At 45.5% G+C, this 13,927-nt stretch overlaps 1 protein-coding gene across 11 annotated transcripts in view; it reads right to left on the reverse strand.

Moving 5' to 3' along the window:
• The window catches only part of MRTFB (myocardin related transcription factor B), a 197,518-nt gene that overhangs the window by 15,580 nt on the left and 168,011 nt on the right, over positions 1-13,927 (reverse strand). For 8 of the 11 annotated variants that reach the window (XM_060648548.3, XM_060648551.3, XM_060648550.3 and 5 more), the window contains 5 exons: positions 13,076-13,208; positions 10,866-11,906; positions 9,035-9,178; positions 6,298-6,456; positions 5,837-5,974 (listed from right to left, as the gene is read on the reverse strand). In XM_060648548.3, coding sequence (XP_060504531.2) covers positions 5,837-5,974; positions 6,298-6,456; positions 9,035-9,178; positions 10,866-11,906; positions 13,076-13,208 — 1,615 coding nt within the window. The remainder of the gene's footprint in view (positions 1-5,836; positions 5,975-6,297; positions 6,457-9,034; positions 9,179-10,865; positions 11,907-13,075; positions 13,209-13,927) is intronic. The other 3 variants (XM_060648555.3, XM_060648556.3, XM_060648554.3) reach the window with 1 other exon arrangement.

The raw sequence follows: 13,927 nt of genomic DNA on the forward strand, positions 1-13,927 counted from the left end.
AAAGAAGATGTAGTATATTATACACAATGGAATATTACTCAGCCACACACAAAAAAAGAATGAGACCTTGCCATTTACAACATGGATGGATTTGGCAGGCATAATGCTAAGTGAAGTAAGTCCGTCAGAGACAGACAAATACCAAATAATTTCAATCATATGTGGAATTTAAGAAATAAAACAAACAAAGGAAAAAGAGACAATAAAAACCAGCCTCTTGAACTACTGGGACCTCATGAAGATAAAAAGCTTCTGCATGGCGAAAGAAACAATCAGCAAAACCAAAAGGCAAGCAATGGAATGTGAGAAGATATTTCCAAATGACATATCAGATAAAGAGTTAGTATCCAAAATCTATAAAGAACTTATCAAATTCAACACCAAAAAACAAAGAATCCAGTGAAGAAAGGGCAAAAGACACGAATAGACCCTTTTCCAAAGAAGACATCGAGATGGCCAACCTACACAAGAAAAAAATGTTCCACATCACTCATCATCAAGGAAATACAAATCAAAACCACAATGAGATACCGCCTCACACCTGTCAGAAAGGCTAACACTAACAACTCAGGCAACAACAGATGTTGCCGTGGATGGAGAAAAAGGAACCCTCTTGCACTGCTGGTAGGAATGCAAACTGGTGCAGCCATTCAGGAAAACAGTATGGAGGTTCCTCAAAAAATTAAAAATCAAACTACCTTATGACCCAGCAATTGCACTATTACGTATTTATCTAAAGGATACAGGTGCGCTGTTTCGAAGGGGCACGTGCACCCCCATGTTTATAGCAGCACTATCAAAAATAGCCCAAGTATGCAAAGAGCCCAAATGTCCACTGACGGATGAACGGATAAAGAAGATGTGGTATATATATACAATGGAGTATTACTAGGCAATCAAAAAGAAAGAAATCTTGCCATTTGCAACAACATGGATGCAACTAGAGGGTATTATGCTAAGCAAAATTAGTCATTCAGAGAAAGACAAACATCATATGATGTAACTCATATAGATGAACATAACAGAAGGGAAGTAAAAATAATATAAAAACAGGGAGGGGAACAAAACATAATACTCCTAAATACAGAGAACAAACTGAGGGTTGCTGGAGGTGTTGGGGGGGATGGGCTAAATGAGCAAGGGACATTAAGGAGGACACTTGCTGGGATGAGCACTGGGTGTTAACATGTAGGGGATAAATCATTGGATTCTACTCGTGAAATCATTATTGCACCATATGCTAACTGGATGTAAATGTAACTTGGATGTAAATTAAAAAAGAAAAACACAACAACTAGACTCGCAAATTGCACTATAAGCTAACTAACATGGATGTAAATTTTTAAAAAAAGCAACCAGAGAACCTGGTTTACTGGATCACTATATTGTACACCTATATGTTAATTATACTTGGCTTTAAAAAAATTAGAAGAGAAGAAAAGAGAAACGTGTATAAAATACATGCCCTGGCTACCATCACATCTATCCTTAACATGACCCACCCCCCAAGGAGAAGTTAAAAGACAAACCCTGAATTTGTGAGTAAGTAGGAATTGCAGGTTACACAGCTGCCGAAATTGTTTGGCAGTCTTCACAGTGAGTGGTATTTTGATTTAAAGTAGCATTTAAAGGAGAAGCATGGGAAATGGCAGAGTAGGTGGATCCTGAGCTCACTTCCCATGGACACATGAAGTGTGTAACTAAATATAGTGAAATTCCTTCTGAAAATGACCTGAAGACTAACAGAACCTCTCCCACAGCTAAAGATAAAAAGAAAGCCACATGGAGAAGGGAAGGAGGGGTGGGATGTGGTCAGAAACCAAATCCCAGGCACCGTGATCCCTATCACCCATAAGTGGGAGTGAGATCAAGCCCCACAGTGGGCACCCCCAACCTTGGGGATCTCCAATGGGGACATGAACCCCCATAATCTTTGGCTTTGAAAATCAGTGGGGCAGGAGCCAGAAGGCTATAGGGAACTGAGATTCTGCTTTTAAAGGGCCAGTGCATTATATCACTTAGTCTAAGACCCAGCACAGAAGTAGCAGTTTGGAAAGCGTCTGGGTTATATGCGAAGGAGATTTACTTTTTAGGGCATGTGCTGGAAGAGCATAGATCTGTGGGATATTTGTCTATGAATGTAAATACTGGTGGGAGCCAGCTCTGACACTGTCCATCAGTCTTGCTAACGATCCTTGCCCTGCCCCACCAAGTGGGCAGCTTGTTCTGTAGAAGGGTGGGGCCGGCCCTGCCCACCAGCGTACCCACAGAAGTCTTGGCCCAGTCACAACAGCCCACACAGACATCACCCTCGAGTGCATGGTTCTGGTGAGCATCACCTGATTGGATTGCGTCACTGGGCCATAAGGGACGCCTTCTACACAAAGCCACCACTTTTAAGACCAGGAGATGGAGCCAAGCTACCTAATACATAGAAACAAACACAGAGTCAGACAAAATGAGGAGACAGAGTAATATGTTCCAAATGAAAGAACAACATAAAACCTCAGAAAAAGGACTACATGAAACAGAGATAAGCAATCTACCTGATAAAGAATTCAAAGTAATGGTCATAAAAGATGTTCACTGGATCTGAGAGAAGAATGGATGAACTCAGAACTTCAACAAAGAGACAGAAAATATAAAAAAAAGAACCAAAGTTGAAGAACAAAATAACAGAACTGAAAAATACACAAGAGGGAATCAACAGCAGATGAGGACGCAGAAGAACAGGTGAGTTATCTGGAAGACAGTGCTGTGGAAATCATCCAAACTGAATAGCAAAAAGAAAGAAGAACAGACAAAAAAAAATGAGGTTAGGTTAAGAGACCTCTGGGTCAACAACTATACTGACGTTTGCATTATAAGTTCCTTGAAGGAGAAGAGAGAAAAAAAAGGGCCAGAAAACTTTTTTGAAGAAATAATAGGTGAAAACTTCTCTAACCTGGAGAAGGAAACAGGTAGCCAGGTACAGGAAGGTGGAGAGTTCCAAACAAGATGAACCTAAGGAAGTCCACATAATAACTAAAATGTCAAAACTTAGGGGTGCCTGCATGGCTCAGTCGTTCAGTGTAGGACCTCAGCTCAGGTCATGATCTCATGGTTTGTGGGTTCAATCCCCGCATCAGGCTCTGTGCTGACAGCTCAGAGCCTGGAGCCCGTTTCAGATTCTGTCCCTCCCCTGCTCTCACTCTATCTCTCTCTCTCAAAAGTAAGTACACATTTAAAACATGTCAAAAATTAAAGATACAGAGAAAGGCAACTAACTACATATAAAGGAAACACCATGAAGCTATACGCTGATTTCTCAGGAGAAACCTTCACAGAAGGTAGCAGCGTAATATATACAAAGTGGTGAAAGGAAAAAAAAAAATCTACAACGAAGAACACTCTACTCAGCATTCAGAATTGAGGGAAATTTATAAAGAGTTGCCCAGGCCAAAAAAAGTCAAAGGAGTGCATCACCACTGAACTGGCCTTACAAGAAATGTTAAAGGAACTTCCTGAAGCAGGAAAGAAAAGGCCTTAACTAGAAGTAAGAAAATTATGAAAGGAAGAAGTTTCACTGGTAAAACAGTTAAAGATAGTAGATCATTCACGTATAAAACTAGTATGAGGGTTGAAAGACAAAGCAGTAAAATCAACTGTATCTACAATAACTACTTAAGGGATTCACAAAATTAAAAAAATGTAAACTATGACATTATATACATAAAAGGGGGGATAAAAATGTAGTACTTTCAGAATGTGTTGGACTTAAGCAAACTGCCAACTTAGAATACTATATACCTAGGATGTTATTTATGAACCTCAAGATAACCACAAATCAAAAAACCTGTAAAAGACACACAACAAATAAAGAGAAAGGAATCCAAGCACACTATCAAAGAAAGTCATCTAATCACAAAGAAAGCAAGAGAAGAGCTATGAGAGGAACTCTGAAAACAACCAGAAAACAAAAAACACCAATAAGTACATACCTTTCATTTTAAATATAAACAGACTAAATAGTCCAGTCAAAAGACACAGGGTTACCTAATGGATACAAAAAACCCCAAGAGCTATCTATGTGCTGCCTATAAGAGACTCACTTCAGACCTAAAGACATATACAGACTTAAAGTGAAGGGATAGGAGAAGATATTCTATACAAATGGGAGCAAAAAAGCCAAGGTAGCAAATATTTAAAAATTTACAACAGACAAAAACAGACTTTAAAGTAAAGGCTGTAATGAGACAAAGAAGGGCACCGCATAACGTTAAAGGGATCAATCCAAAAAGAGGACAGAACAACTGCAAATACCCATGCACCCAACACAAGAGCCCCTATATTTTGCAGATACAGAAAATATTAATGGACTAAAGGGGGAAAATTGTCAGTAATACAATAATAGTAGGGAACTTTAACACCTCACTAACATCAATGAATAGATCATCCAGGCAGAAAATCAGTAAGGAAATCGTGGCTCTGAATGATGCATCAGACCAGACAGACTTAATAGATATATACAGAACATTCCATCCCTCCACCCCCAAATAGCAGAATACACATTTTTCCAAAGAAGACATCCAGATGGCCAACATAGAAAAGAGTCATCAGGGAAATGCAAATCAAAACCACGAGATAACAACTTACACCAGTTCAGGATGGCCACTCTCAAAAAGACAAGAAGTAACAAGTGTTGGTAAGAATGTGGAGAAAAGGGGACCCTCTTTCACTACTGGTGGGAATGCAAACTGGTGCAGCCACTGTGAAAAACAGTATGGAGATTCCTCAAAAAATTAAAAAATAGAACTACCCTATGATGCAGCAATTCCACTTCTGGGTATTTTTCCAAAGAAAGCAAAAACCATTAATTTGAAAAGATATCTGTACCCTTATGTTTATTGCAGCATGACTTACACTAGCCAAATATGGAAGCAACCTAAGTGTCCACGGATAGATGACTGGGTAAAGAAGATGTGACACACACACACAAACACAGGATTATTACTCAGCTATAAAAAAAGAGTATTTTTCCGGGGCGCCTGGGTGGCTCAGTCTGTTAAGTGTCCAACTTTGGCTCAGGCCATGATCTCATAGCTTGTGAGTTCAAGCCCCACATCGGGCTCTGTGCTGACAGCTCAGAGCCGGGAACCTGCTTCCGATTCTGTCTCTCTCTCTCTCTCTCTCTTGGCCTCTCCCCTGCTCATGCTCAGTCTCTCTCTGTCTCTCAAAAATAAAACATTAAAAACAAACTACAGAAAGTATTTTTCCTATTTGTGACAGTAGGGATGGACTACGAGGGGTTTATGTGAAGTGAAAGAAGTTGGACAGAGAAAAGCAGATACCAAATGATTTCACTTCTCTGTGGAATCTAAAGGGCAGAATAAATGAACAAAACAGAAACCGACTCATCCGACTCATAAATCCAAACACACTGGTGGCTGCCAGAGGGGAGATGGGGCGGGGGATGGGTACAGTAAGTGGAGGTTATTAACAGTACAAATCTCCAGGTACAGAACAAGTCACAGGGATGTACAGTATAGCACAGGGGACACAGTCCGTGATCTCGTAATAACACTGTATGGTGACAGATGGTAACTGCACTTACCTGGGGAACATTTCATAACATATAGAAGTGCCAAATGACTGTCGAACACCTGAAGCCACTATAATATTGTATGTCAAGTATACTTCAATTAAAAAAAAATAGCATTTCGAATGCAAATGAGGTTCTTGGCTCTGAAATTTGTGTTCGTACAGCGGCAAGCGCGTTTTAGACAAGGGATTCAGTGTGAGGACGACACCCCAGATACAAGCCCACAGACCGTGGCCGCTGGTCTCGCTTACTTACCTCTGGAAGGGAGGACGGGGCGCCACGTGTCTGCTTGATGGCCTCCTCGTAGCGGGGAGGGTCTTTTGTCTTGGGGACCGGGCTCCCAAACAGGGAGTGCTGGACGACGCACTGCTGGGGTGGAGGGGGCGAACTAGGCTGAGGCAAAAAGAGGAGGGCACATGTCAGGTCTGGGCAGTGAGCTCAGAGGGCGGCCGAGTCACGGCGCTCCTGAACTCAAGAGCCTTCTCACCTCCAGCCTGTGTGGCCGATGGCACCGGGGCGCCATCCCGTGAGGGAAGGGTCATCTGTTCCGCGATAACAGCCAAGCTGCCCCTTAACAACCGTCACCACGGTCTTTGGCTATTTTGTCCCATTAATATTGATACTCAGTCCCTTCACGCCCGAAGCACTGGGTTCTGCAATGCTTTAGGGCCCCATGAGCAAGCACTGTTACTGCTGCCCCATCCGCACAGCACTACCTTGTTGGAAGCGGTAGGTCCATTCTGCAGGGAGGCAAGTGGTGCGCTTCTGGACTGAAGAACACTGGTGGAGGTCTTGTTCACAAAGGGCTGCTGGACCGCTGGAGCAGGTGGTCTCTCATACGGAAGAACCGAATTTGATGCCGAGTTCGTGAAAACCTGTAACGGACAAATATTTTCCATTCAATCTGTTCTTTGACTCTTCCTACCGAAGCAAACCATGTTTTAGGACGAGGCTCGGCAGACTTGTCCTGTAAGGAGCCACCACGTGTGCAGTTTAGGGTCTGCAGGCCACGGGGTGTCTGTTGGAACTGTTCACCTCTGCCACTCTGGCCCAGAAGCAGTTTGGACAACGCATAAATCAATGGGTGGGGCTGGCTTCCAATAACTTTATCTACAGCAACAGGTGGGGCGCTGGAGGTGGCCCTCAGGCCGTGGTCTGCCGACCCTGATTTTCCAGCATCCGTGGTCCCTTTACTCAGTGGCCTGTCTTTGATGGTGGTGTAGACTGTACCTTCTGGGAAATCAGCGCTTGCTCAGTATGATTTCTGTCTTAAGCGATAGCTGAATCTCTCATATTCCTCACCAGGGTGGTCTCATCTATACTTTCACAGCTTTCATGTCCACGATTAAGCTAATAATCCCCAAACCCACCTCTTTTCCACTCTTGCTTCCAAGTGCCAAAGCCACATTTATAACCTTTATTTACAAACATAAATTCAGGACATCTCAAATGCAATATATTCCAAACGAAACTTTCCCCTTTCCTTCCACCACCACCAGCCTCGGAGGAAAAGTAATTCTTGGTTTTCCCTTCATTTATTTTTAAAACTTTGGTAAACGGAGACATCAGTCCTCTGCTGTCTCCCTTCAGAGCTCACACGCCTTACGAATGCCTCCTGAATCAGGCCTCTGTCCTCCGCTGTCCTAATCCAGGTCCTTGCTCCTGATCACGGGAGTACCGTGGCATCCTCTTCACTGTGCCTCCCTCCCCGTCGACCCTCCGCTACAGTTACAGCCTCAGCACACACCTGATGGAGCCCCCACACTCCCTGGCTCCTCTGTCCTTATGGTAAAACCCTCCTCTCTGGCTGGCACAAAAAGCTTCCACCACCCGGCCCCATTTCTGTCCGACCGGAAAGGCCACACAGGCTGCGGCCACACTCAGGTTTTCAGTTTGTTGAAAGTATCTCCAAATCCTTGCAGGGCCCCATTTAAAATCTGTCCCCTTCTGAGAAGCTGGCCTCCGCTCTGTCAGGGAGCAGTGAGGACTCCCTCCTGTGGAACTAACAAGTGTCTGTTTAGCCCCCATCACGAGCCAAAGGTCTTATGGCCTTTTACAAATGTATGGTCACTGGGTGATTTTGTGATTGTATTTCACAGAGCTGATTTACTCATAAAAATATTTTATGTACTTTATACCACTAGTATTCTGAAAGAGAAAAACTTACCTCTGCGTTTCTATTGTAAACATACATATGTATTTCTTAAGTGGTCAAGTGTGTGTGTGTGTGTGTGTGTGTGTGTGTGTGTGTGTGTGTGTGTACACCCATTCAAAAGGTACAGCTGCTCTGGGCGAGGAGGTCTGGAAGCATACTCCTCTTTGAAAAAGCTGGAATTAATGATCCCTAATTCTAGTATTGAGACTTAGTGAATAAACCCTTATTTCTCCTGTCTATATCCTGTATTTCTCTCTCTTCTCTTAAAGAAAACTGTCTTAACATTGGAACGTTCACTGAGGCGATCACCACCCTAGAATGTTATTGTGAGCCCAAAGTCAGTAATATGCTGCTGTAACTCACTGCATTTCCCAGAGGAGATTCCAGAAGAGAGCACATGATAATGTGACTACTGATGACCTCAGGCGTCAATTTCTGTCTGCTGCTCAAGTGGTCTTAGCCCAGACGGTTCATGCTACCTTGGGGCATGTCTACAGGTACACCTAATTATCCAAGTTCTTTTATGCTGAAGATTAACATTCTGGGACTAATAATTCTCAAGGTTAAAAATAATAAGACCTATTTTTGAGGCCTTAAGAGTTTTCTGTCAAGGAGATGTGCACACAGCTCCACCTGCTGGGTAAGAGGGAATTTTTGTAACTTCTGGGCTATCCAACATCACAATTTTTTGGTAGGAACACATGGAGGGGTTACTGAGTCCTAGACCAACACGGTCATCTGAAAGATGAGGAAAATGACACTCAGAGGAAGTAAGTGAATTTTGCATAAGGCCAAACCTGTAGGAAGTGGGGAACCAGAATCCGCACACCTGGGCCCTCTGGCTCTTAGTCCGCAAGATGGCAAACTCTTAAATATATAAAGATCTTATTCAAGGTAGACACTGAAAAAGTATCTCTTTCGACTTCAAATATTTCTTCCCAGGGAACAGCACTTCCCCCTCCCCCACAAGATGATTAATCTGAAAAGAAATTTATTTTAAAACTCAAAAAATCCTACATGAGGATTAAAAACAAACTTTTGAAACTTTTACTTGGAAAAGGGCTTTAACTGTTAAGATGACCCGTCTTTCAGTAAAAAAGAACCTTTTTTCCCTAATAACTGCATAATCTGCAGCCGGATGGCAGGTGGCCTGAGGCCCATCCAGTGGGAGGTGCGTGATACAAAAGAACAAACAGGTGCTTCCCACGGAAGAGACCGCTATGAGGACACGTGCAGAATGGCTGAGCAGATGACAGTCACCATCGGTGACGGCCTGTCACTCGTTAGCATTCACCAACCTTTCTAACTTGCTGAGGCTGACTGAGCACATGTGGCGTGAAAGCTTCTTGCTTCTGAGGTACGGTCTGGGCTAAGCCTGAGGACAGGGTGGTGGCTGCTGTCTGCGGCTGAGTCTGAGTCTGGATTCCTGCTTGTGGTGGAGTCTAGGAAGCAAACAAAATATTGATTTAATTATCAAAATCAAACTCGGAATCAAGAGTGTAGGTGTCGGGGCACCTGGATGGTTCGGTCAGAAGAGCATGGGACTCTGGACCTCAGGGTTGTGAGTGGGAGCCGCAAAGTTTGGGTTGAGTTTGGGCGTAGAGGTTACTTAAAAAATACATACTTTTTTTTGAAAAAAAAAAAAAAAAAAAAAAAAAAAGAGTTTAGATGTGCAACATGCGATCGTGTGGGGAACATATCTGAAATGAAGTGATAAAATACTTACGGATAGATACACACTTCATCGACAACACAGTTTGAACCTTAATTCTAAACCAGAGAACTAACACCAGACCAGTTTTTTTCACGCTCTTATTATTTCTTAAGTGGCTAAGATTTTCACTGGGAAATTTTGAGAAAACGGAAAACTGAAATAAAAACCTATAGTGGCTCTACACACAACAGGCCAGGTGTGACAATAATTTTAATAGCAGCAAGAAAATCTGAGGCCTAACTGCCCAAACAGTATGTGCTCCCTCTGGAGACAGTCAGCTATGTGCTCGGGCACACACGGGCCCAGAATGGAGAATGTCAACTCTAATGGAAGATTTGGATGGAAAAATACATGTTTAGAAAAGCTGTGTCACAGAGTAGACTTTGAATTTCACAGACAGTCTAAAGATCAAACAGGAGAATTAGAATGCTGGCACATGCCAAGGACCTCTGGGTCATGCTTCCTAACCTCAGGGGCACAACCCACTGGTCTCTGCCATGAAGAGTATGTGGGTTGGGGGGGGGGGTGGTCAAAGCTGAGGAGCACTGTCCCAGGTGGTTTCTGTTCACCTGTCGCCCACCCACTGTGTAAAAACCTACCAAATGCACTGCATAAAAACAAGGTCAATACACAGGTTATGGAGGAGGCATAAAAGGAGGTTTCATGCTTACCAGTGTTTTATCAACTCCCTCAACACCTTCACTCCTAAGTTTGTGGTCACATTTTCCTCAGATGCCCCACATGCCTTAGGCATCTTGACTTCAATGGTGTCTTTTGAGAATCGCGTTTAGGAGGCAGAACAGACGAGTGGGCGTAAAAGTAAAGGCCGGGCAGTTAGAAAACCCGGCTTTGTCCTAGAGCAACTTACCCAACGTTTCAAGGCCTCAGTTTCTCTACCTCAAAATGGGTGCCATCACTTAGATCTTCTGGGGGGAAGGGAGAGCTGAAGGGAGTGAGCCATTTAAAATACACGGAGGAGCATGTGACTCTCGATCTCGGGGCCGTGAGTTGGAGCCCCATGCTGGGTGTAGAGAGGACTTAAATAAATAAGAAAATAAAGTACGTGATCCTGTGCCTTGCACACAAAAAGCACTCAGAGACACCAGCTATTCTCACGATACTGAAACCGGTATCTCAAAATGTCTGCATGTTCGCTAACGATACCGTGTTCACTAAAGATAAAAGCGATCAAAAGCAGGAAAGCACCGCTTGCTTGTTTTAACTATGTGGACACAATGCTAGCTATTAACATTTCTGAATTAAATTCCAGGCCCCCGCCCCCCACGCACACATTTTCTGCACCTCTGAGGCCCGGTTGGGGTGCATGTATGAGAAGGCTGGGGCGCTCGCCATAAGGCAAGTTTCCGTTCCATGCAGGCTGTAAAGGCAAAGGAGTTAGAAGACACACTTCACACCTGGAGTCTGAGGCTGCCTACTGGGAGTTGCACTGAGGTGACATTGGAGCCCTGGATGGACAGCGGCAGCAGCAGCTGAGCGGTTTGTGTGGTCAGTAAAGCCTGAGGCTGAGCGACAACGGCAGGCGGCGGCTGTCCCTGGGAACTCACGTAAAACTGCGGGACGACGCTCTGCTGCTCGGCCTGGGCCACGGGGACCTCCTGCTTGATCACTACGGCCTTTTTGGCAACCAGGGTCTGGCCGCCCGCCGAGACGGGCTGGCCCACGGGATGGCTGGCCAGCGGGCCAGGCCGCCTGGGGCTGGAGCAGTCGGGCAGCGCCGTCTCGTCCTTGACGGGGGAGCCCACGCCGCCATGCTTCGGATCTAACTTGCCGGCCGAGCTGGCCGCGGCGCCGGGCTGGGGTTCCAGCGGCTGCTGCTGCCGCTGCCCTCGCTTTTCAACCTCAAGCTGCATTTTCAGAACTTCCACGAGCTTCTGCTCCTGTTCCAGTTTCCTCTTTAGCTCCTCGATCTGCTTCTCTTTCTCCTGCAGCTTGCGGTCCTTCTCGGCCGCGTCCAGTTCCAGACTCGACAGCGTGCTGCTGGCGGGACTCGGGCTGTCCTCGCTGCCCGTCACTCTCAGCGGCGACGAGCACAGGAACTGCGCGGGAGACATCATGGTCATGATCTCGGTGAACGTGTCTGCCATGCTTGTGTCCTCGGTCCCGAGACTGGACTGCTCGGAGGGGGAAGGCGAGATGGGCAGGGGGGAGCTGACGCTCTCGGCGTGGGCGACGTTGCTGCTTCCGGCAGGCGGCAGCTCTGCCTTGAAAGAGGGGCCCGAGCTCGTCACGGAGTTGTGCAGCGTTGTCACCGGCAGCGCCACGGTGACTTCTGGGTTGCTGGCGACGATGGCAGACGCTGGCACCGCCAGGACGCCGCCGGCAGCAACAGCGCTGCTGTTCACTTCCTGGTAGGGCTTCAGGCGTTCGATGAGGTCCGGTTTGGTGCCCGACACCGGAAGACCCCGTAACTTCAGCTCCGTCTTCAGTTCCGACACCTGCAAGTACAAACAAATCACGTCTCTTCTCTCGGTACCGCAACTCCCGACAGATCTACAGGACGCTCAGACGGAAAAGGTGCCTCCCGCCTGTCAGCTCCACGTTACCACGTATGGGCAAAGGGGACGGCTTCTCTTCCCGACACACACACGCACACACAGCTACGGACCTGTGGCACTGGGAAGGCTGGAGGTAAAGCAAGGGCTTTTAGAGGGTAACTCCTGTTCTGTCTGAGGATTTACAATCAGAAATCGTGACGAGGACAGTCACATTCACTGAGTAATTACCATGTGCCACACACTGATGGAAGTGCTTTATACTTTGTCTTTTCTCTTCTTTTCTTTTAAAAAAAATTTTTTTTTTTTAATGTTTATTTTTGAGACAGAGAGAGACAGAGCATGAACAGGGGAGGGGCAGAGAGAGAGGGAGACACTGAATCTGAAACAGGCTCCAGGCTCTGAGCAGTCAGCACAGAGCCTGACGCGGGGCTCGAACCCACGGACCATGAGATCGTGACCTGAGCCGAAGTCGGACGCCCAACCGACCGAGCCACCCAGGCGCCCCTCTTTTCTTTTTTTTAAAGCAGACTCCATGCCCAGCGCAGAGGGGCTCGAACTCACGACCCTAAGATCAAGACCTGAGGGGAGATCCAGAGCTGAACGCTTAAGTGACTGAGCCACTCAGATGCCCCTATTCTTACAATTAATCTTCACATGAGGTGTGGGTGTTATTATTATTATTCCTAGTGCACAGATGAGGAGATTGGGGCAGTGAAAGGCGGACCCTTATGTCCAACCTACCATGGATAACCAGAAGCTGAGCTGAGGGGGGAAGCCTATGCAGTCTGGCCTCGGAGAGGAGATTCTTGACTGTTAACATTTTCCTGCTTCTCCCCAACTCGGCAAGGAGCAGGGAAGAAGAAAATCTCCCTCTGCGGTCACAAGTGTTCTGGTGCCCACACATGGTCTACGCTCAACAAATCAGTTATTACTGATCGTCTTCAAAGAAACTTAATGGACGTAAACAGACAGTACCCCTGAGAAGGTTATCTTACTGTTGGTAAAGCTGAAGGTCTATTGAAAACTTACCTACACCTCAGACAAATGTGGCCAATCATTTCTGTTTTTGTGGTAATTACGGGTGAATAAACTCTACTTTGAAGTATTACCTTTAAGTCATCCAGGCTAGAAGGCAGGGGCCCCGGCTTTCTCACGGCAGCAGATGGATTCTGTCTTGGTGTATTAGGCGTGGTGCTGTTCAGAGCTGAATTCCCACTGTTGTTATTTTTGTCATTGAGTGGCCTTCAAAAGGAAAAGAAAATTAGACTTGATAATAAAATCATGTCTGAATTTGATCCTGCTTCTGCTAACGACTTGACTGTTAATGTGTGAAGAGAAAATCATCATGGTCGTGGATTGGAAGACTCAACAGTATACAGATATCAATCAAATGAGACCCCCCTGCAAGTTTTGCTTGCTTGCTCGGTAGAAATTCTGAAGGTGATTCTGAGCTACATATGGAAACACAAAGGACCAAGAATGGCCATGGCATCACTGAAGGAAATCAAAGCTGGAAGAGCCATACCACTTATCAAAACTCATTATAAAGCCAGTTATTAAGATGGTGTGGTGCTGGTACAAGGGCAGAACAACAAATGGAAGAGAACAGAGAATCCAGAAACAGACCCTCACATATAGAGCCTCTTGAGTTATCGCCAAGATGGCACTGAAGTGCACTAGCAAGAGGGTGGTCCTTACAATAAATGATGCTGGGCCACCCTGGATATTCACACAGATAAAAATAAGGCCCTTAACTGACCCCTACCTCACACCATCTCAGAAACCTAAACGTGAATTATGAAAGCAATAAACTTTTAGAAAACTTAGGGTAATATTTCAGGGTGCCTGGGTGGCTTGGTTGGTCGAATGTCTGACTTCAGCTCAGGTTGTGATCTGGTGGTTCGTGGGTTTGAGCCATGCGTCAGGCTCTGCACTGGCTCGCTCTCTCCCTCTCTCTCTGC

This window comes from Panthera onca, chromosome E3 (genome assembly GCF_046562875.1).
Source record: "Panthera onca isolate mPanOnc1 chromosome E3, mPanOnc1 haplotype 2, whole genome shotgun sequence".
Taxonomy (NCBI): Eukaryota; Metazoa; Chordata; class Mammalia; order Carnivora; family Felidae; genus Panthera; species Panthera onca.